The sequence below is a fragment of the Carassius auratus genome, chromosome 2 (genome assembly GCF_003368295.1).
Source record: "Carassius auratus strain Wakin chromosome 2, ASM336829v1, whole genome shotgun sequence".
Lineage (NCBI taxonomy): Eukaryota > Metazoa > Chordata > Actinopteri > Cypriniformes > Cyprinidae > Carassius > Carassius auratus.
In genome coordinates this window covers 3,176,623-3,197,638 of record NC_039244.1, presented here as the reverse complement: position 1 = coordinate 3,197,638, position 21,016 = coordinate 3,176,623, and the positions used below count along the sequence as shown (strand labels likewise).

Here is a 21,016-nt window from a genome sequence, read left to right as displayed (position 1 = left end):
TAATTCTGTTAGTGTTTGTTTGCACCAAGGGTCTGAGTGTATTTACTCTACATGTGGAAGAATTGACAGACTTGACTTGACTAGTTACTCCCCAACACTGATACAGAAACGAGCCATAAAGCTTGACCCTGAGATCCAGCATGCTGGATAATGACCGAGAGTTTATTGCTCAATAGTAGGTTGAAGGTCCGTCAGTATCGTTTACGATTCAAAACGGAGGAAAATCTTTATGACATTTTTTACATTCTTTTGTAACAGCGCCACCTTCTGATTTGGAGAACTAAACATGGACGACACGGAGAGCAATCGGAGAATGAGTAACTTTAACGGTTTTCAAATAAGTTTTATTTTATAACCTTAAAATGATGCAAAGTTTACATAGCCAACGTGAGAACTGCTAAGAAATAATAATTAACGTTAATTCCCGATTTCTAGTTTTATTGATTATTATGATGTCCTTCATTTGTGGTCATGATTTAATTAAATGGGTCATATGATGCTGCTAAAAATAACATTATTTTGTGTATTTGGTTTAATGAAAAGAGTTTATGCAGTTCAAGGTAAAAAAAAAAAAAAAAAAAAAAAACATTACTTTACATTTACATTTACATTTGTACATAGTACTGTACATTTTTACAAAGCTAATCAGTCTGAAAAGCAAGGTGTGCTGTGATTGGCCAGCTATTCAGTGCGTTGTGATTGGCCAAATACCTCAATCGTCTGATGGAAATGTTACACCCCTTTACATATTGTCAAGATGTATCCAGCTGGACCTGCAAGACATAAACATTAAACATTAAACCCCTTTATAAATGTGATATAAACATGCATGCAAAGGCTAAACAAATAAGATGCCCTGTAGGATCGTACAATGGAATACTAGGAGTTTATCTGCGAATGGCCAATAGTTCAAAAGAATGATCCATGAGTTAATAAATCTCCCAGATGTCATATATGTTCAGGGGACTTGGCTTAAACCACAGATGGACTTTGTTATTCCAGGAAAAGTGTTCAGATAGATTGAGTTCCATATTAATGAGAGCAGCAGAAGAATCCATTCCAAAAGCAAATTAAAAGAAACAGAAGGGATAAAGTTGTTCCATGGTGGAATGTTCTAATGCTTTTAAAAATTTAAATAAAGCTTTTAGAATCCTAAAAAGAACATTGAATACAAAGGCAGTATTAGAATATCAGAAAGAAAGAGCTCAGGCTAGGAGGAAAATCAAACAGGCAAAAAAGAAATCCAGGCAAGAGTGTTGTTCATCGATAGGTAAAAGAAACTGAATTGGGTGAGGTATGGGGTATGTTAAAGAAGATGATTGGGATGTATAAAACTAGGAATATTCCGATATTAACAGGATAAGGATTAACAGCTATAACAGAAAAGGAAAAGGCAGAAATATTAGTCAAAACCTTTCAAAACGCACATAGTAAGGAAAATGTTGATGAGAATTATAGAAGGAAAAGACAGGACATTTTAATGCAACATCAATGTATTTATAATAGAAAACCTTATGGGACAGGAGTATTAGATGTGGATTTTGAGATATGGTAACCTAAAAGAGTCAATTTAAGCAATCAGCTCCAGGAAAAGATCAAATATTCTATAATATGATCAAACATGCAGATGATAGTATTCTCAAAACTTAAAGTTCTGCATAATTAAGGGCGTGGCCAACTGAGTGACAGGTGGATTGCCGCTGCTGACACTGCCGTCATGCTAGGTGGGCGTGGCTTCAGTGTGTAGCTCCCGCCTTTTTGCCCATTTTTGATTTGATGTCACAATGTAAATGCATTTGACTAAAGATACACATATTAGGGCCTTTCGCACCGCAGGAACCTTTTCATAGTACCAGAACTAATTGTGGAACTACCTACATCTGGGCATTTTCCTGCGGTGTTGATTTTTAATTCTGACATGCCTTTTTAGAGAATTAAATTAGATCCTACTCTGTAAAAGGGTCTAACCATGACCTACGTAGACATTGGCCAAACGCGTTCTAAAACGTCCCCATCTGCCATTATTTACAATGCTGTGTAACATACTCTAAACATTTTGTCAACTCGCAAGTATGACAAATAGAGGATGCTGAAGTGCAGGCACTTGTAGCAAATGTAGCAGTGCCAGTTGTCGTTGGAGATTCTTAGTCCTCTTTTCCATTCTTTCAATCGCTTTACGTATACGTTGACATTCCATGACCATTATTGTGAAACCCGCAAGACGCAACAAAAACACAGCTCCGATCACAGTGTCCTCATCCTCCTGTTGTTGACGTTGTTCTTCTTTGATAAAGTTGTTGAAAGCTGCACACAAATGACCTTGCTGTCGACCGCCGGTTTACCTCACGTTCTAATACACACTCTCTGTGCAAATGCAACACTTTAAATGGTTACAGGAAATAGTTTGTGCTAGTACTGTACATTGAGTTCTGAAACTAAATCAGTGCGAAAGGCCCTAATCTTTCAACATGGATAGTGGGGAGGCTATACAAGATCATGGAAACATGCCATAATAACACCAGTAGTATTACCAAGCCTGTTCTTTGAAGGGTGTAGGGAATAACTGTCTTGTAAAAGGAAGAGGTAATGTCTAGCACAAAAAGGGTGTATTTTGTATCTTGGTGATTCTAAAAATGAAGTCAGAATTGTGATATATAAACATAATTGCTAGGTAAAAACTCAGAATTCTGAGAAAAGGAGTGTGAAATGTCAAATCGGAACTCTGAGAAGAGTCAGAATTCTTAACTTGCAATTTTGACTTTTTCAGCAATTTCTGAGTTTACATCACCACAGAAGAAAAGATTTACAACTTTAAACATTTATTTTCTTACATTTTCTTAATCACTATTGTATTTTATATATATATATATATATTAGGGGTGTAACGGTTCACAAAATTCACGGTTCGGTTCGATATGATACACTGATGTCACGGTTCGGTTCGGTTCGATACGTTTTAGATACAGCAAAATGTAAAAACATCTCAACTTTTCAGAATGCCGCAAGCGCACCGCGGGTCATGTGACAAGAACCAACCAATCAGCTTCATCCTTTCCCGTAACAAGTTTGAGAGCTCAGCCAAGATGAAGGAACAGCTGATCGTAGTTGTATATGTATTGCAATTTTGAAATAAATTTAGTAGCAGAGCTACTGCAAGCGATTTTTAGAGCTGCAAATCCATTTATCCTTCGCTGAAATTTCCGCGTCTCATGGAGAGAGCACGTCATTGTTGCTTAGCAAAGACAGACGCCTCATGAGCGCTTCTGCCTGAGCGCTTTGGAAAGGAGGAGAAAGGCGTGCTTAGCGTTTTCCATGCACTCTAAAAAACGCTGGGTTGTTTTTTCAACCCAACTGCTGGGTTGAGGCCGTTGGATAGGACTTTGGGATGTTTTAACCCAAGTTTGGGTTGAAAATAACTATCTATTTTAACCCAGCGGGGGTGGGTTGAGGACGCGGACGTGAAGGAGAGCACGCACGTCACGTCAAAATCGTACGTCTCCAGTGCGAGCAGCCGCCATTTTCTCAGCGTGATTGAAGCGAGAAGCGAGTGAAAGACTATGGTAAGTAACGTTAAATATTCAAAATGTAAAGTTATCTTTTATTGTTTACCCGGTTGTATGAAAGGCGGAAGGTTTTATGAAAGGCGGAAACAAAGGAGCTTAACGTTGTATACGTTATATATAAAAAAACGGACGCGGTTTTCGCCTCGGACACGGAGGTCTTAACTGCCTCATGTAACGTTACTGAACGGAGGATGTACTTTTAATATAACGTCTGTGATTGTATTTTGTCATATTTACATAAGATTTTACATTATCCGTTCTCTTTGAGGCGTTAACAGACGGTTATGGTCACGGTTACGCTCATGTGAATTTGTCTTTTTTTTTCGCGGTTAAACTGAATGTATGTTTGTCTCCTAAAGGAAACGGCATTGTGTAGTAAAGACTAGCATAATTATTTTGAGGCTGTTGAAGTGGTAACTGTTAAAAGTATGTTTTACATGTAATATTTCAGACTTGTCCAGCTCCTGTCTTCATTGTCCTCGCGCTGAGAGTTAAAGACACAGACAGAAGCTGTTTGTGTGAGGAGTCACAGACCTGTGTGAGGATGAGGAGGAGGTGTTCTTCTGAAGAGAGGGACAGACGGGTTAAGGAGAGTAAACTTCAGAATAACATCAAGTTATCTTTATTTTTACTAAGACTAAAATAATGTGTGTGTTTTTTTTTAGATGTTGAAATCCAGAGACAAGATAACTTCATTCTTTTGAGACTGATGTAAGTTAAATTATTGTTACGTTTTTTTTTTTTAGAAAATTAATGTTTCTGTTGTGTCCTGCCTGTTAACTTCACATTTTGATGCAAAAACAGTGTGATTTTATATATATATGTATGTATGTATATGTTAATATTTTATTGAAACCATTGATGCCCCTCTTTGCAGAACTCAAACTAACTGCAGTTAAGGACACACAAGTCTGCTTGTGTGAGGAGGTGGTTTTCTCAGCTTCTTCTGAAGGGAGGGAAAGATCGTTTAAGGCAAGTAAACTTCATAATTTCATGTTATCAGTTGTTGTTGTTTTTTACTAAGAGTAAAATAATGTTTGTTTTTTGTTTTTGTAGATGTTAAAAGCAAGAGACATGGGAGAGCATCATTCCTTTGAGATTTTATGTAAGTTATTTTTAGAAAATAAATTTTTCTGTTGTCTCCTGCCAGTTTACTTCACATTTTGATGCAACAACAGTGTGATTACGTGCTCATTTCATTAAGACCATTGATGTCTGTGTTTTTTATTGCAGAAATCAAACCAACTTTGGAGTTGATAATTGATGAGATTTGGAGAGTCATTATTCTTGGTCTTCGCTCTTAGAGGTAAAGTTCACACAAAAAATCATTTACTTGCCCTCAAGTCATTCCAAACCTATAAGACTTTTGTCTGTCTTTACAACATAAATTAATATATTTTTAGTTTTCTCATAATATTTGTTAATCCATTTATAGTTTAGATAATCAGTATTTTCAAGCTTCATAAATATAGAGTTATTGTAGAAGTAAATTCTGATATTTATATATGAATACATCTTAAATTATATGATAGCAAACATGTATGTTCAAAATAAAATACTGGTCTCCCAGACCATCAATGGAGGACACAAAAAGATAATATTAAATATATTCATATGTTTTCCAAAAAATGAACAGAGTTTGTATGAGTCTGGAAAAACATGGGGAGAGTAAATTATGAACATTTTAATTATTTGTTGAACTAACGGTTTGAAGAGCAGCCCTCCATGTACATGAATATTGTGAGGTATGTGAATGTCATGTCTGTTTTAATGTTTCAGTAAAGAAGCTTTCTGAAAGCAATATTTATTCAAACAATATCACCTGTCCTCACACTAGTGCTGCCATTATAGACTTCTGGAGCGCTGTGGTGGACTGAGACATTAAACAACCGCACAAAGTGTTGAAACTTTAAAATGTTTAAATGTTTAATTTTTTCATATGCGTTTCTCTCAGGCCACTGATGAAGAGCAGGCGGTGACTGGGATGAATGCTGGTCAGAGAGGAGAATCTTCTTTCCCCTAAACGGCAGTGGTTTTAAAGGAGGACGCTGTCCTGGATGATGAAGATGTCACATGCTGTGCTGATGGGGTTTCTTCATGATTACATCGGTTATGCTAAAGAGATCATGAAAATTGACCGTGATGCATGATCTGTATTCATGGACTATGAAACAAACTGTAAGTGTATAATTTGTTAAAAAAAAAAAAAGTTAAATGCTTTTTCTGTGTTGTTTAGTAGAAGAGTTTACACTCTGTCATTCATACACCTGCTCACATTCTTTCTCACACACACACACACGCGTCTGTTAAATTTTATAATATCAAAGTTAATGTTGTGATTTATTTGTGTACTGTCATGCCAGAATAGTTGGAAAAAAACCTAACTAATTGTAAATTTATTGTATGTGTTTTCGTATATTTTTATACAATATATACAATTGAACAAAGTCCAGTTTGATCTTAAGTTATATTCATCTAATGTTCAATGCTTTGTTTATGAACTCTGTAGTTGTTAATGCCATCCTTTTCTGCATTTCTTCTAACATGTTACTTTTTGACTCTTCTCTTGTTTTTAATAAATATTTTCCTTTTGGTAATTATTATTTGTGTGTAAAAGTGATATTTAAAATGAACAACATTTGTAGGTTTAATGCCTAGCTCAATTTGGGTTAATTTTAACGTAGAAATGCATTGTTTCCCCACATGGCTGCACTCTGCGAGTTTATTTTCTGCCAGCAGGAGGCGCTAAGAGCGGGAGAGGTAGGTTTCTCCGGTAACGGCTGCAGAGCGGTGCTGAGCTCACAAACGCTGCCTTATCAAGCACATGCGAAATGATATCGAACATTTTCTAAATACAGTAGTTTTCCTTCTGAAATACAGTGATAAAAAAACACCCGCTCTGTTTTTTTAAACCCTGCAATATAGTCATTTAAACCATAAAAAAGTCCCTTTTTGACCCAGCGCTGGGTTGTCAAAATAACCCAAATTGGGTTGTTTTCAACCCAGCAGTTTTTAGAGTGTGCGTTTTTAGGAGCGATATGTGAACGGCCCCTAAGGCGCTCGCTCACTCAGCACGCGCTGAAGGCTCGTTGCAAAATGTCTAATGCATTTAACAGACCAGAAATATAAGATCCTAAAATAACCAACAGGTCTGGTGTTTGGGTTGGATTCCCTGTAAGCTATAGTGTCTAAATGCTGCAGGGATAGTTTGCTGCGTGCATGTTTCTCCTTTTTTTCGTCTTTTCCCAGATAGTACTGACGCATATATCCCAGATATTCCCGCTGGTGTTTTTTTTTTTTTTTTTTTTTTTTTTTTTTTGTATTCCCGCTGGTGTACCCTGTCATGTTGCAGATGCGACATACCGTTGTTTTTTTATCCACCACTCTCTTGCCATCACCATTATAGCTTAAAGGGAATCCAAAGTGCACCCAAACACCAGACCTGTTGGTTATTGGGGGATCTTCTCATTTCTAGTCTGTTAAACGCATTGGCTATTTTGCAACGAGCCTTCAGCGCGTACTGAGTGAGCGAGCGCCTGCTGAGTAGCCTAACATAAACATATAAGATGGTGTTTTTTTCTTCTTCGGGAGTGTCAGGGGCGTTGCCTGTTACGTTGTTTGGGTTATTGGGCTACCTTGTTGAACGCATATCATTATATTTCTATCTCTCTCTTTTTTTTTTTTTTTTTTTCAAATATAATTAATTACTCCAACGAACGGTTCGGTATACATAATGCGTACCGCGTACCGAACCGAAAGCGTCGTACCGAACGGTTCAATACGAATACGCGTATCGTTACACCCCTAATATATATATAATATACTTTTTTTAATTCTGTGGCCAAAACAATTGCTTTAAATGACTGAAACATTCATACATATACAGCACAGATTATTCTGAGTTAGTGAAACTCCAAGGTATTTGTTTGTATGACAGTATAATCATTTAGAATGCAATTTTGCTTAGGCAAATCATATATATATATATATATATATATATATATATATATATATATATATATATATATATATATATATACTGATATTTTTAAATTAATTTAGCATATTTTGATTCCCATCCCTCCTATACGGTCATGAAATGGTTTTTACATTATGTGCATCTTATGTGTGTGAGAAGTAAAAAGTCCATTAATAGAAAAAATTACCATGAGAACAATTTTCAGTGCAAAAAATATCTCTTTTATTATTTACGATAACTTCATTACACAAACAGACAGGATGAATTGTTTGACACTCCTCAACGTCACCTACTGAAACAACTTTGGTAAAAAGCAGCAAAGAAAAGATGAAATCGAGGAACCAGAGAAACCGGCAAAACCTCGAAGACCACACAATAAAACACATTTACGAAGAAGCCAGAGAGAATTACTCATTCACAGTTAGAAGAAAGAAAAACCGCAGAAGCTTGCTGAGCGTCATGAAACCTTGAACATTTCAAACGGCTTGAAATCACCAAACCTTTGTCTTTACATGGAAAGCAGAAATATAGTACAAGTGTTTTTAAAGCACAACGGAGAATATACAGCGAGCGATCCACCTGATGTGATGGCAAACGGACTAGAAACTCAATCCATATGCACAGCTGAAATAAGAACAATTCATTTACAGAAATGTGCATTTTACTGGACAATACTTTCCTGTAATCCCAAATTGGGTTGCCCAAAAGATTTACCGACAGGTAAACATTTCCAAAAAACTAAATGAAACCCGCAATGTGTTATTAATAATGACATACTGAATATCTAACTAGAAAAAACACCATAAACAACTGATGAATCTGTGTGAAGCGATGATGTACAGGAGGAAATCAAAAAACTATCACTCTGTCCAAAATAGACATGCAGCAAAAGTTCAGTAAATACACTTAATCAGAGAGCAACATTTCCATATGAAATCCCCATTTGTATGCATTACATTTACACAGCCAAAACCTTTTAAAACATGTATATACAAGTCAATTGTAAATAGTTGATAAATGTTGTGTGATCAAATTAATTAATAAAAAATATGGGACTGGGTTGATAATATATTCTCATATATATATGTATATGGTTATATAAAGTTCCTTGGAAATCTATGGTCATATTCAAAACAAAAGAATACAATTTCAATTGAGTTCAAATTGTTTTAATGCTTTCCTATATATTTCATTTTAGCCAAATTAATTTCAGACTGTGTTTTTAATCTTTAATCTTCCTGCGAGACACTTTGGAGCTACACACGACAGCCTAAGAATAAAGTGCAAATGCTACAAGCAAAAAAGGCCTGAACCGCTACATGAACAGGTGGCCAATCATCACGCTCATTTGCATTAGTTACGACAAAACATCAAGCCATGCAAGAATCGTTTTATTACTTTAAAGAGCTGTGATGATGAAGATCAAGTTGATCGGACACATATGCACAATGGGGAATTCATATGAACACAACAAAAATCGTTCCTCGTTCAAACTTTATCATGAAGCTCTGCTTAGATCAACTGGGACAAAAAAAAAAATGAGCGTTATTATAGTGAATTAAAAAAAAAGATCTAACAGATCTATCCAGCCTGCTGGATTGGAATTGTTTTGTTTTTTTGTTTTAACTAGGCTACATAACAAACTCAAATTTTTCCAATAAATGTTAGATATTGTTGAGCAATTACAATTGCATTGGTCATCTTTACTACAATCAAAAGGCTTTGATTTTTGCTGTGCTTTAAATTCAAAAGCTGCAGCTGGTTGGTTTGGTGTTTAGAAATAAGTGCTTTAGTCAACAAAACAATAATAAAGCATTAATGAATTCAGACAGGACAAAGCGGGCGACCCTTTTTACTGACACTCATGTCGCTTAGTGTCTGGACTTCTGTATTCAATAATCTTTACAGAAATCCATTTCAAAAAGCGTCAATCGTGCTTCCTCTATGCTATATCTGTTCAAAACAAGATTGAGTCCTAGTCTGGTGCCTTTACCGACCAGATTCTTGCTTTTAAAATCATAAACCACCTTTTGAAGATGGCGGAAAGCTGAAACACCTTTGTTTCATTGCAGATGTGTTCTGATGTGGGGGGGACACAACTAAAAGAGCCAAAATGTGCGTCACATAACGCCAACTTCAAAAGTTTCAACAGCATTTCTGGGCTATGAAGAAAATTAATTAAATAAATAAGTAATTTAAAGAGTCTCACTGTATGATTTGTAATCAAATGTTTTTTTTGGACCTGCAGTCAGAACTATTTACAATTCAAAACCAAGAAACTCCTTCAACATTCGTACATACGAAAATGCAACCTTTAGCATGGTTTATGGTGAAAGGAAGCTATTCCATGGGATTATAAACATACCAAATGATGCCCAACACACACGTATAAATACACTGTTTCGATATGACAGTTGTAAAAATCGTCTCCATAAGCTGCGACATCAACACAAAATACGAACCCTGTACATGGATGCTTCATACAGCACCTCGGCGGCCGGCACTTCATGGCGAGGCATGACAGACTGTACAATAAGAGGCCATGATGTTTAAGCTATGAGTAGGTGAAGCAGTGTGGGTTTGTTTTTGGGTTTCTATGTCTTGTCTGTTTTTTTTTTTTAGGTGGTCTTGACCAGGTCGTACACGTGGATGTGGAAATCGTCATCGTATTTGATATAGTAGACGGACGGCTTGGCAGGAACTTGGTAGATGACGAGGCCTGTTCTCTTCACACCTTTATCCGTCACATACTCCACCTGCTTACCCACAAGGCTCTCTGTTTCCTCGCCGGGCTTCCTGTCTGCGGGCAGAAGGTGTTTATTCTCTGCGAAAACATAGGGGTGGAACCACTTTACTTCAAAGTGAACTGAATGATATAAAACAAAAAATCTTATAAATAGAATGTAATATTAAACGTATTATTTTATATTAAATAAAAATAAACATGCGTTCTACATTCATTCTAATTAGAGGGATAGTTCCCCGTATTATCCTATTATATACTATACTCTTCCTCAAGCCATCCAAGGTGTATATGATTTTTTTCTTTCTGCTTACACTACTCCTACGTCATCTGCTCTAACACAACTCTCTCGTGAACGCGTATACGGCAGTTAGTGGAAACTAGAGATTACAGTTCATTAAGTTTGATCTTCTTTTACAAACACTTCACCCCCGGAGCTGTGTGGAGCGGTTATGATGATGGATGGATGCACTTTATTAAGATTCAAAATCTCAACACCCATTCACTGCCATTATAAAGCTTAGAAGAGCCAGGACATCTTTTAATATAACTCTAATTGTATTCATCTGAGGGAAGAAAGTCATTTACATCTAGGATGGCTTGAAGGTGAGTAAATCATGGGGTAATTTTCATTTTTGGGTGAACTATGCCTTCAATGCAATTAATATTAATAATTTATATTTCATTATTTAATTTATATACTACACACAAAACCAATATTTTAATAACATTATAGTTATTTTTTTACATGACCTATTTGTATATTTGCATAGTTGTACTTTATATTTTATCTGTATTTAATGTTCTACTGTTAGTGTTATCTGTATGCATCAAGGGTCTGAGAGTAATACTCAATTCTCTGTATGTATGTGCTGTACATGTGGAAGAATTGACAATAAACTAAAGTTTGGGGTCGGTAAGATTTTTTATGGGGTTTTTTTTCTTTCTTTTTAAAGTCCTTCTCACCAAGGCTGATATAAAATGTACTAACCCTCATGTGGTGTTGGGGTCAATTTGACCAGGAGAAGATTTTCTTTTTCCCGAAAATACTAGTTAATGTTATCGCTTTGGACTTAAACTTAGTGACTTTGTTCTCAAAGGGTATAACTAAATCTCACTTTTTTTTTTTTTGGAAATTTTCTTACTTTTTTGTGGGGGTTTTGTTACCTTGTTACACTTGTGGTGTTCCCGGTCAAAAATGACCGGCCTATAAAAATAGCTTATAAATCACTCATTATACCATATTTTCACCCAATCTTGGATTCAATCTAATTGAAAGAGAAGAAGTTGACAAAAAGATTGAATCCAAGATTGGGTGAAAATATGGTATATTGAGTGATTTATAAGCTTTTTTTTGTTATGGGCCAGTCATTTTTGACCGGGAACACCACAGGTGTTATAGGGTTTTGAACACCACATCAGGGTTAAATATTCATGGAAATTCAGTCAAAACAGAAATATTGTGAAATATTACTACAAATTCGAATAACTGTTTCCTATTTGAATATATTTTCAAATGTAATTTATTTCTGTGATGACAAAGCTGAATTTTTCAGTATTATTACTCCAGTCTTCAGTGTCACATGATCCTTCAGAAATCACTCTAATGTGATCTTTTGTTCGTTATCTGGCTCGGCTCGGTGTTCACAGCAGTTCAGTCAGTGTACTGTTTGAGTAAATGAATTACTCCGGGATATTGGTTTGTTTGAATTCAGATGGAGTGTCAGCCACATTAAAAAAGTTAACAGCTTAAGTCATTTGTGGATTAATGCGTATTGGAGACGCGAACCGTTTAAAACGATTCAGTTCGATTTGGTGAGCTGGTTCAAGAAGATCCGGTTACATCGAATGATTCGTTCACAAACCGGATATCACTAAACTGCTTTGTTTTGACCTCTCTCTCACAACAGACACGTAAGAGAAGACAATGCTGAATAAAGTCGTAGTTTTTGCTATTTTTGGACGAAAATATATTTTCGATGCTTCAAAAAATTCTAACGGACCCTCTGATGTCACATGGACTACTTTGATGATGTTTTTCTTACCTTTCTGGACATGGACAGTAGACCGTCCACACAGCTTCAATGGAGGGACTGAGAGCTCTCGGACTAAATCTAAAATATCTTAAACATCAGCTTATTTACCTGCTTCAGGTAAAATCCGGAGGTCTCCGTCTTTGTAGTCGTCCCAGAGCTGGTACATGTAGAGCACGGGGTCCTTCTCGTAGGTGATGTAGTACCAGTTGGTCATGATGGGCGCTCGGGACAGGACCATCCCTCTCCACTCGTTCTTCTCTCCGTCCTCCTTCTCAAACAGATGCTCCACAGCTTTTCCCACCAGCTCCTCTGCGTCGTGAGGAACCTTGATCTTGTTGTTCACTTCAAAGGGTACAGCAAAATTACTAAATGAGCAGTTTTACAGTGATTTTACTTTGTTTAGGAGCACTGGTTGAATTGTACTGTACAGTATAAAATAAATAATAACCAAAACAATAGTTTACAGATTCACAGACACAGAGTTTTTGAAACAAATCTCTTAAGCTCACCAAGACTGCATGTATTTGTTTAAAAATACAGTAATGCTTTGAAATATTATTACAATGCAATAAACGGTTTTCTATTTTAACATGCATTATAAAATATTTAAACAGTGATGCAAAGCTGAATTTTTAGCATCATTCCTCCAGTCTCCAGTGTCACATGATCCTCCCTCTAATACTGTATGTTGATTTGCTGCTCAAGAAACATTTATGATTATTATCAATGTTGAAACCAGTTGTTTGCATTTATCTGAAATAATAAAAATGTTTTCCCTGTCTCTTCTGATGAATTGAATGCATCCTTGCTAAATAAAAGTATTTAAAAAATGACTTTATACCTTTACTGAGATATAGAATTACTTATATTGTGAAATTTTGGTCATCAGTATTCACAAAGTAGTAGCACTTAATGTTTTAGAAGCATTATTTATCAGTCTTAGTTCATGAACTATAAATACTACTAGCAACTGCTCATTTTTGCACATGTGCTACTTCCTGTCACCGGCTTGTTTCCTGTTCACATCACAACAGATCCACCTACTCACCCACTTTCTCAGTGAGAACTTGCAGGTTGGAGACCCTCTCGTCCTTAAAGAGCTCGATGCCATAGACGCAGTCGAATCCGTCGTATTTGACCATGAACAGGGAGGAGTTAACACTGAGGCGGTCCAGCACGGTGCCCTTCCACTTGGTCAGCGCGCCCTTCTCCCTCCAGCTGTGCTGAATCCGTCGGCCCAGCAGGTTATTGGGATCTGGGGTGAGACTGTCGCTCAGCTCGCCGCTGCTGCGCTTCCTGCTGCAGAGAAAAATGGGAACGTAATGAGCTAATGCTAATCAAGGATCACTTTACAACATGCTCATGATTATAATTTTTGCAATTTTATATTGCACAGCATTCCCTGTATGTAACATACACATACTATGCATTAGTCTAAAGTGATATTATATATTAATATAAAATATACAATTATCATTTATTTATATAATTATAAGTATAAATATATAATTATAATTTCATTCAGCAGGGGTGAACTAAAATTATCAAAAGTGCCAGTAAAGACATTTATAATGTTACAAAAGATTTTTAGTTCAAATAAATGCTCTCCTTTTGAACTTTCTATTCATCCAAAAAGTCCTGAACAAAATGCTTTGTGATTTCCACAAAAATATGAGGCAGCACAACTGTTTTCATCGCTGATAGTAATCACAAGGGCAAATCAGCATATTAATATGATTTCTGAAGGACAATGAAGACTGGAGTAATGATGCTGAAAATTCAGCATTGATCACAGGAATAAATTTGAATATATATAATATATCCACATATAAAACTGTCATTTTCTGATTATATAAATGCAGCCTTGGTGAGAAAAGTTCAAAACTTAAGGGTACATTAACACACTTCATAATCATTCATCAAACTTGATGACATTCCAAAGTCCTCTTACTTTTCACACCAGGCTCTAATCTGATTTTTTCACAATCCAACCAATTCCAAAACTTTTCCCACCCTGGATTTATTGTGGTTATCCTATTTCAATCAGAAATACAAAAATCAATTACCTAAATAAAACGGATTCACACTGACTCTACAGGCGCTTAATAGAAATAAATAATGACCAATATTTCGAAAACATTGTCTACTCCCTCACACGAGGTGAAGAATAACTGGTGACTTTTCCAAATGATACATGGCTGACCTTTAAATAAAACTAGCATCCTCTCCCAGCTGCCGTTAGTTCAGTCGAGTACAAGAGTTGCATTTAATCATTCATTGCATCTGTCACTCAACTTCTCTAACGCTCAAAACACATTCCTGGAAATGTCACCGCATAATCCGGCTTGAAAACAAAATATCCTTATCACACTGGAGCTGCTGGTAATCTCAGCATGTGCAGATTCATTATTGGTCAATTTTGAACTATATGGTGTATATTACTGGTCGACCAATGTGGGCAGATACAGACACATATATCTGGAGAGCAATGCTGTATATAATGCATTTTAACGACAGCAAGACATAACTTAAACACTCATTATTCTATGACTTAAGGGAATTGTTCACACAGAAATTAGAATTTGCAGGCCATCTTAGATGTAGAGGAGTTTGTTCCTTCATCAAAACAGATTGGGAGAAATGTAGCATTCCATTACTTGCTCATCAATGTATACTTTGCAGTGAATGGGTGCCGTCAGAATGTGATGTAAAAAAAAAAAAAATCACAATAATCCGCACAACTTCACACAATTATTTTATTCACTTCACTAGACGTTAACTGATGGGCTGGAGCGGTGTGGATTATTGTGATGTTTGGACTCTCATTCTGACGGCACTCATTCACTGTAGAGTATCCATTGGTGGACAAGTGATGCAATGCCATATTTCTCCAAAACTGTTTTGATGAGGAATCATAGATGACCTGAGGGGGAGGACATTCTCAGCAAATTTTCAATTTTTAGTGGACTATTCCATTACTGCACTGACCTATATTGATGGTAATCCATGGCACTTCCATCGCTATCATGCTAAAATTAATTTACTATGGTATTTACATGTTTTACCAATACTGGTATCCAAAGTAACATGGCACTGCATTCCAAAACGGCACATTTATATTGTTTTTACTCACCTGCCCCTTTTCTTGGACATGTTTCCAAAACCTCAAACACGCCTAGAAGAGAAAAATAACAGAATTACGAGTAAACCCAGGAGGTTTTCTGGTCTGACACTACAAGCTAAACCATTGTTTTTACTGCACTGGCCAGTTTTACTTAGTTGACGCTTTTATCCAAAGCAACTTACAATTGCTATATATGTCAGAGGCCTCTGGAGCAACTAGTGGTTAAGTGTCTTGCTCAGGGACACATTGGTGTCTCACAGTGGATTTGAACCCGGGTCTCTCACATCAAAAGCATGTGTCTTATCCACTGCGTCAACACCACCTGTTTTGAGAGTTTGATCAATTCTGCTTCCATAACATTCCATTTATCCACTTCAAAAGCATTTGCATACACTAAACTTTACAGTTTTATTCCTATCTATGTTCCTAACATTTTTACAGAATGGTATTATCATATACCATTTGCCTATTTTTATACATTTTATTAATAAAAAAAATGGTGAAGAATTTGAACACACACACACAAAGTCTTAATGCACATTGTTTAATCAGCTGGGACGTATGGTGGTATCGATTAGTTAAAATGTAAAAAGCATATAGAAACTGATGGAGTGTCAGCATATGGATGGCCACATGATTTTGACAGCTCCATTCAGTCCTAAACCTACTACAGATAAATCTAGTACATACATCCAAATGTTACAATGTTTCAAGCATCTGTTAAACAGATGTGGCTGTATAATGTTACATGTGTAACGCCACGCTGTCTTTTGTTATTTTGTAGCGATGCCACATTAATCTGGTCTCTGATTGGACAATGACTAAACAGCGCCTATGTTGCATAATTACATCGAATCTGCGGCATGCATTCATGTGTTCATAGTTTAATATCGAGTTAAAGTTAACGTGAAATCCCCGCAGAACATGAGTTTGAACATCCTCGGTATTGCGGCATAATAGAGGCCGGTTTATTTGTCATGCCTTTATCTGTGAAAACTGTGCTATTTATGCATATATCGACCAATTTATAACATTTATATCCTAACTAAATATCAAATATCAGTAATGCAACTAAATGAGTGCTGAGAATCTATAAAAAGCCACAGAATCGGGTCGTTTTGCTCCTTCACATGAAAACCACCAACGCAGCTATAAAACGCTGGCGTTTCTGTCCTCTGCGCAAACGGCAGAGTCCGCGTCACCTTCGTATTTAATCGTCGTACACACTCTTAATTCCACGTGCACGTGTGTTTTTGTATAAATTGTTAGAAAAGCGAGATTACCTGGCCTCTATTTTCATGTCTATGATGGACTTCCCTCTGCAGAGATCCTCATGTATAATGCTCGTACAGACGTCAGGCAACAAGCTGACACGTCCTGTTAAACTACATCTCCCAAAATCCATTTTCGCTGAGAATAGTTCTAAAAGCGGGTAGGGATTTCTGGGAAATGTAGTTGAGAGAGTGTGAGAACTCGTAAAGGGGCGGATATGCGTTCTTCCTGTGTCTTCTGTTTGACTACCACTATGTTTAGAATAAAACAAAAGCCATTTATAAGAGTAGTTACTAAAGACACGCCTACATAAAAGTCATTAGAGATGATGAAATCTCTCTGGATGTTATTGTGAACCTAATGGGAGGGTAAATGTTAATTACTTCTATTAGCACTGACAGAACTACATTTCCCAAAACTCACCAAGACTTTTCTTTGTTATTCATTTCGTCAGCTTTGGAAGAATTGGCATTTGCTTTATTCAAAGCGTATTTCTTTTGCCATATATATATGTGTGTGTGTGTGTGTGTGTGTGTGTGTGTGTGTGTGTGTGTGTGTGTGTGTGTGTGTGTGTGCGTGTGTGTATGTGTGTATGAATGTATATATGTATAATCGCAAAAACTATCTTTGTGTCTTGTACAGAATACCATTTTACGTTTTTACGGCTGTTTATACAGTCATAGTTCAATAAAAATATAACGAGAAAAAAATGAAGCTTTACATTTCTGATTTTCCACCTGAAACCGAAAGTTATGCATATTTAAATATTCTTGAATACATACCATTGTTCATTGTAATGCAATGATGTGGATTCAGGGTCCACTGCATTATATTTAATATTCTCCACTAGAGGACACTAGTGCTCCATTCTCAGAACAACAGAAAACCTCCCCAATAGTAAATATGTTGTCATTCACAGTTCTTCCCCATGCTTCTTCTTTGTAAGATATAAATAAATAAAAATAATACATAACTCACCAAATGTTTTGGTGATACTGAACAGTGATTAACAAAAATAAAAAGGTAAATAATTAGGTGAAAGACTACATAGAGTTTATTTTGAATAGCATGATAGACAATTCATCATATATAATTATATATAATTGTATATTATTAATTGATAATAATATAAGCAAATTTTCTGATATAAAATTAAAAATGTTTTAATTTAATAAAAAAAAAAATCAATACAAGGCGGATCCTACTCTGAACATTATAAAAAATGTAAGCAAATTTGATAAAAAAAAAAACAGCTGCAATGTGTGTGTGTGTGTGTGGACTTGTCTTTGCAGTGCTAAACGCAGACTAATCATGTTGTCTTATCGATTTCTAGATCTAATTTTCACTATTTTATTTTGGTAACTTAAGGTCCTGAATGCTGAGCAATGCATCACTGAATGAGATCCGCTGGGATTTGAAGGATGTCTCAGGATGTCTCTTTCCTGAGTCAGACGTATTTACAGGCCTTATGCACTTTATAACTCAAAATACTCCAGCCAGCGCTAACTAAATTCCCATTCTGTGTCGTTCTCTACATTCTGCAAGTAAAAATGCAGTTGCTGACAATGGATTGCTTTTCTGGAGGTCATCCTGGCACTCAAGATCTATCACTATCCTCCATAAAGCAACTCAGGGCCATCAGAACAAAAACATGCAGGTAGTAAAACAGTTTCCCCGAGACATGAGACAAGGTCCTCTCTGCATGAGATGTGCTTTCTGATGCTCTCATTTTTGGACGCGTATTCTCCATGCTGTCTGCTGCACTGCTTATGATATATTACAGTTCACAAAAGCTGATGTGTTACTTAAAATAATCACACATTTTGTAAAACAGGCAATATGATAAAATACTAAAAGTAACAGAACAATAAAAAAAAAAATGAAATTCTTCCTGAAATCCTTCTGGTTAATTTTTTTTTTTTTTCATGGTCATCCCTTTGCTTTATCACTCACCTGCTCTTTCAATGACTTTTAGGTGAATTCTGTCCTTGGAGCGGATCAGTCTGGGTTTGGTTTAGAGTCATTGTGAGCTCTAGGGCCGCTGTGGAGCCAGTTGTCACAGCGACAGTGTTAAAACTAAATCACATCTCTAAGTTACTGGGCAGAAACGCTGCGTTGTAAATGATCCCCCAGGCCACCAAGCACCAACCAGCCTTGATCTTGCATGAAAAACATTTACCAGTGGGAAAAAATATGCTCCTCTGAAAGCTATTTACAAACTGTCGACAGCTGTAATGTAGCTTGGCCGCATACTGAGTGAGGACGTTCATGATAAAACATAACACGTCTTTCTCACTGACGGACACGTAAATAGAAATGAAAAATGTACATTTTACCTTCCATATGGACAAATGATTCACTATACACAACTGAGATAATGTTATAGAACACAATGGACAGAACAGAAACCTCTTTCTGTATCCATTTCCCTTTCAACATTTATCAATTGTTTACATTTTATTTCTCCATTTCCTTGTATTTCTAGTTAATTTTCTTCTCCCTCCCACATTAATTTCCATTTAGTTTTTCTTTGTATTTACACAATTAATTCTGTACATATTTTCTTTTTTCATTTCCATTCCCAAAATAAGTGAGTTTTCATGACTCATTAGTTTTTTTGGATGGGAAAAAGTGTAATGCAAAAATAAAACCACTAAATAATCACATTTATTTCTAAGATGAATGACTGGATGCTACATGTTGAATTAAATATGCAGTGTAGAGAGGTATTTATATATTTTTCTTTCCACATCCTGATTTTCTTTACTTTTCCAAAATAATTTCTACTTCCTCCTACTTTCTTTAAATTCCCCTCCCTTTTCATTTTTACCTTATTTCTATTTTTTCTTTTCTTTCCTCTCTATTTATCTTTTATGTATATATTTATGTATATTTATTGATAAATATATCAATAGTTCCACACAAATTTCCTTTCTACTTGATTCTTTTCCCCATTAATTACCACTTCCTTTTATCCCCTTCCTTTCCATTTGCATATTTACTTCCATTTCTTGTTTCTCTTTGTTTTACTCCTCTCTCTCTCTCTCTCTCTCTCTCTCTCTCTCTCTCTCTCTCTCTCTCTCTCTTTCTCTCTCTCTCTCTCTCTCTCGCTCACTCTCTCTCTCTCTCTCGCTCCCTCTCTCTCCGTCTCTCCCCCTCTCTCTCTCTCTCTCTCTCTTTCTCTCTCTCTCTTTCTGCGTCTGTTCATTCCAAGGTTGGAACAGGGTCAGGTGACCATGAGAACCCATACAAGTGTACGATCTCCTGAGAACCGGAGGACAGAAATAGCCCACCCCTTCACTCTCTCGCTCTCTCTCCTGTGCCATTTTTGTCCAGTATTGGTCTTCCCATTGGGTCTAGGTCTCTGTGAACGCCCACCCTTTTATTCTCTCATTCCCTCATAATTGGATCTTCCTCAGCAAGCGGCGGGTCGGTGTGCGCCCAGCATGATTAATGTAACACTGCATGTGTTTTTCTTCTATAACCACAGGCCAAACCCAGCCCTCCCTCTCTCACAGACTGAACACTAGCAGGGACGGATGGCACGAGGTGCGTGATTAATTGGATGGGAGAGGAAAACACTCTCTAGAGATCTGATCCAGATTCTCACAGTGAAGTATAGTGTTTCCTCACCAGGTAGCAACATGTTATCAGATGTGTTCATGGATTTTTGGGAAGGACTGATAAAGGTGTTGTATTATACTAGTGCTAGTTTCGCAGCATGCAGTACGTCTATTATGCACAGTAAAGTATGGAACACTCAGATTACTTACTGCATTTAGCAAAGTGTGCATCATACAATCAGATCACATGTGTATGATATTGCATCCCAAAATGCAGTGCATTTGATTTGACTTCCCATTTATAGAGAGATAAGTGTACAAATGGAAATTATATAAACAAAAGCTATGTTAAATTATAACAATATTTCAGAATATTACTATTAATGTTTTTAAGTTTTTACTGTATTTGTAATCAAATAATGAGGCCTTGGTGAGCAGAAGCAAGCACTACATTTATAAAAAAAACAAAAAAAAAAACATACATGCATACCGGTACACGAAAACTATAGATTGTAACATTGACAAAAACTCTAGATATTATCGCCAGTTGATCAGTATATTTCCTCATGGTAGCCTGTTTTTTTTCAGCCCTTCTATGCATTTCTCTCAAAATTTACAACTTCGAAGGAGAGACCTGAGCCGAAGAAAGCAGAATATCAAATTTAGCCATCCAAGATGTAGATGAGTTTGTTTCTTCATCAGAACCGATTTGGAGAAATTTAGCAAAACGATTCTA

The 21,016-nt window shown here is 36.3% G+C and overlaps 1 protein-coding gene across 2 annotated transcripts; it reads right to left on the bottom strand.

Moving 5' to 3' along the window:
- Positions 1-7,740: 7,740 nt before the first annotated feature.
- Positions 7,741-16,942, bottom strand: LOC113112620 (spindlin-W-like). 2 transcript variants are annotated; one of them, XM_026278353.1, is made up of 5 exons: positions 16,729-16,942; positions 15,455-15,496; positions 13,370-13,617; positions 12,430-12,663; positions 7,741-10,366 (listed from the first exon to the last, which is right to left on the bottom strand). In XM_026278353.1, the coding sequence occupies exons 2-5, from the start codon at positions 15,472-15,474 to the stop codon at positions 10,161-10,163; spliced, it is 708 nt and encodes a 235-aa protein (XP_026134138.1). In that variant the 5' UTR covers positions 15,475-15,496; positions 16,729-16,942; the 3' UTR covers positions 7,741-10,160. The 2 variants fall into 2 exon arrangements, with proteins under 2 accessions (XP_026134138.1, XP_026134131.1); XM_026278346.1 differs by having other exon boundaries at positions 13,370-13,620; positions 16,729-16,940.
- Positions 16,943-21,016: the final 4,074 nt, after the last annotated feature.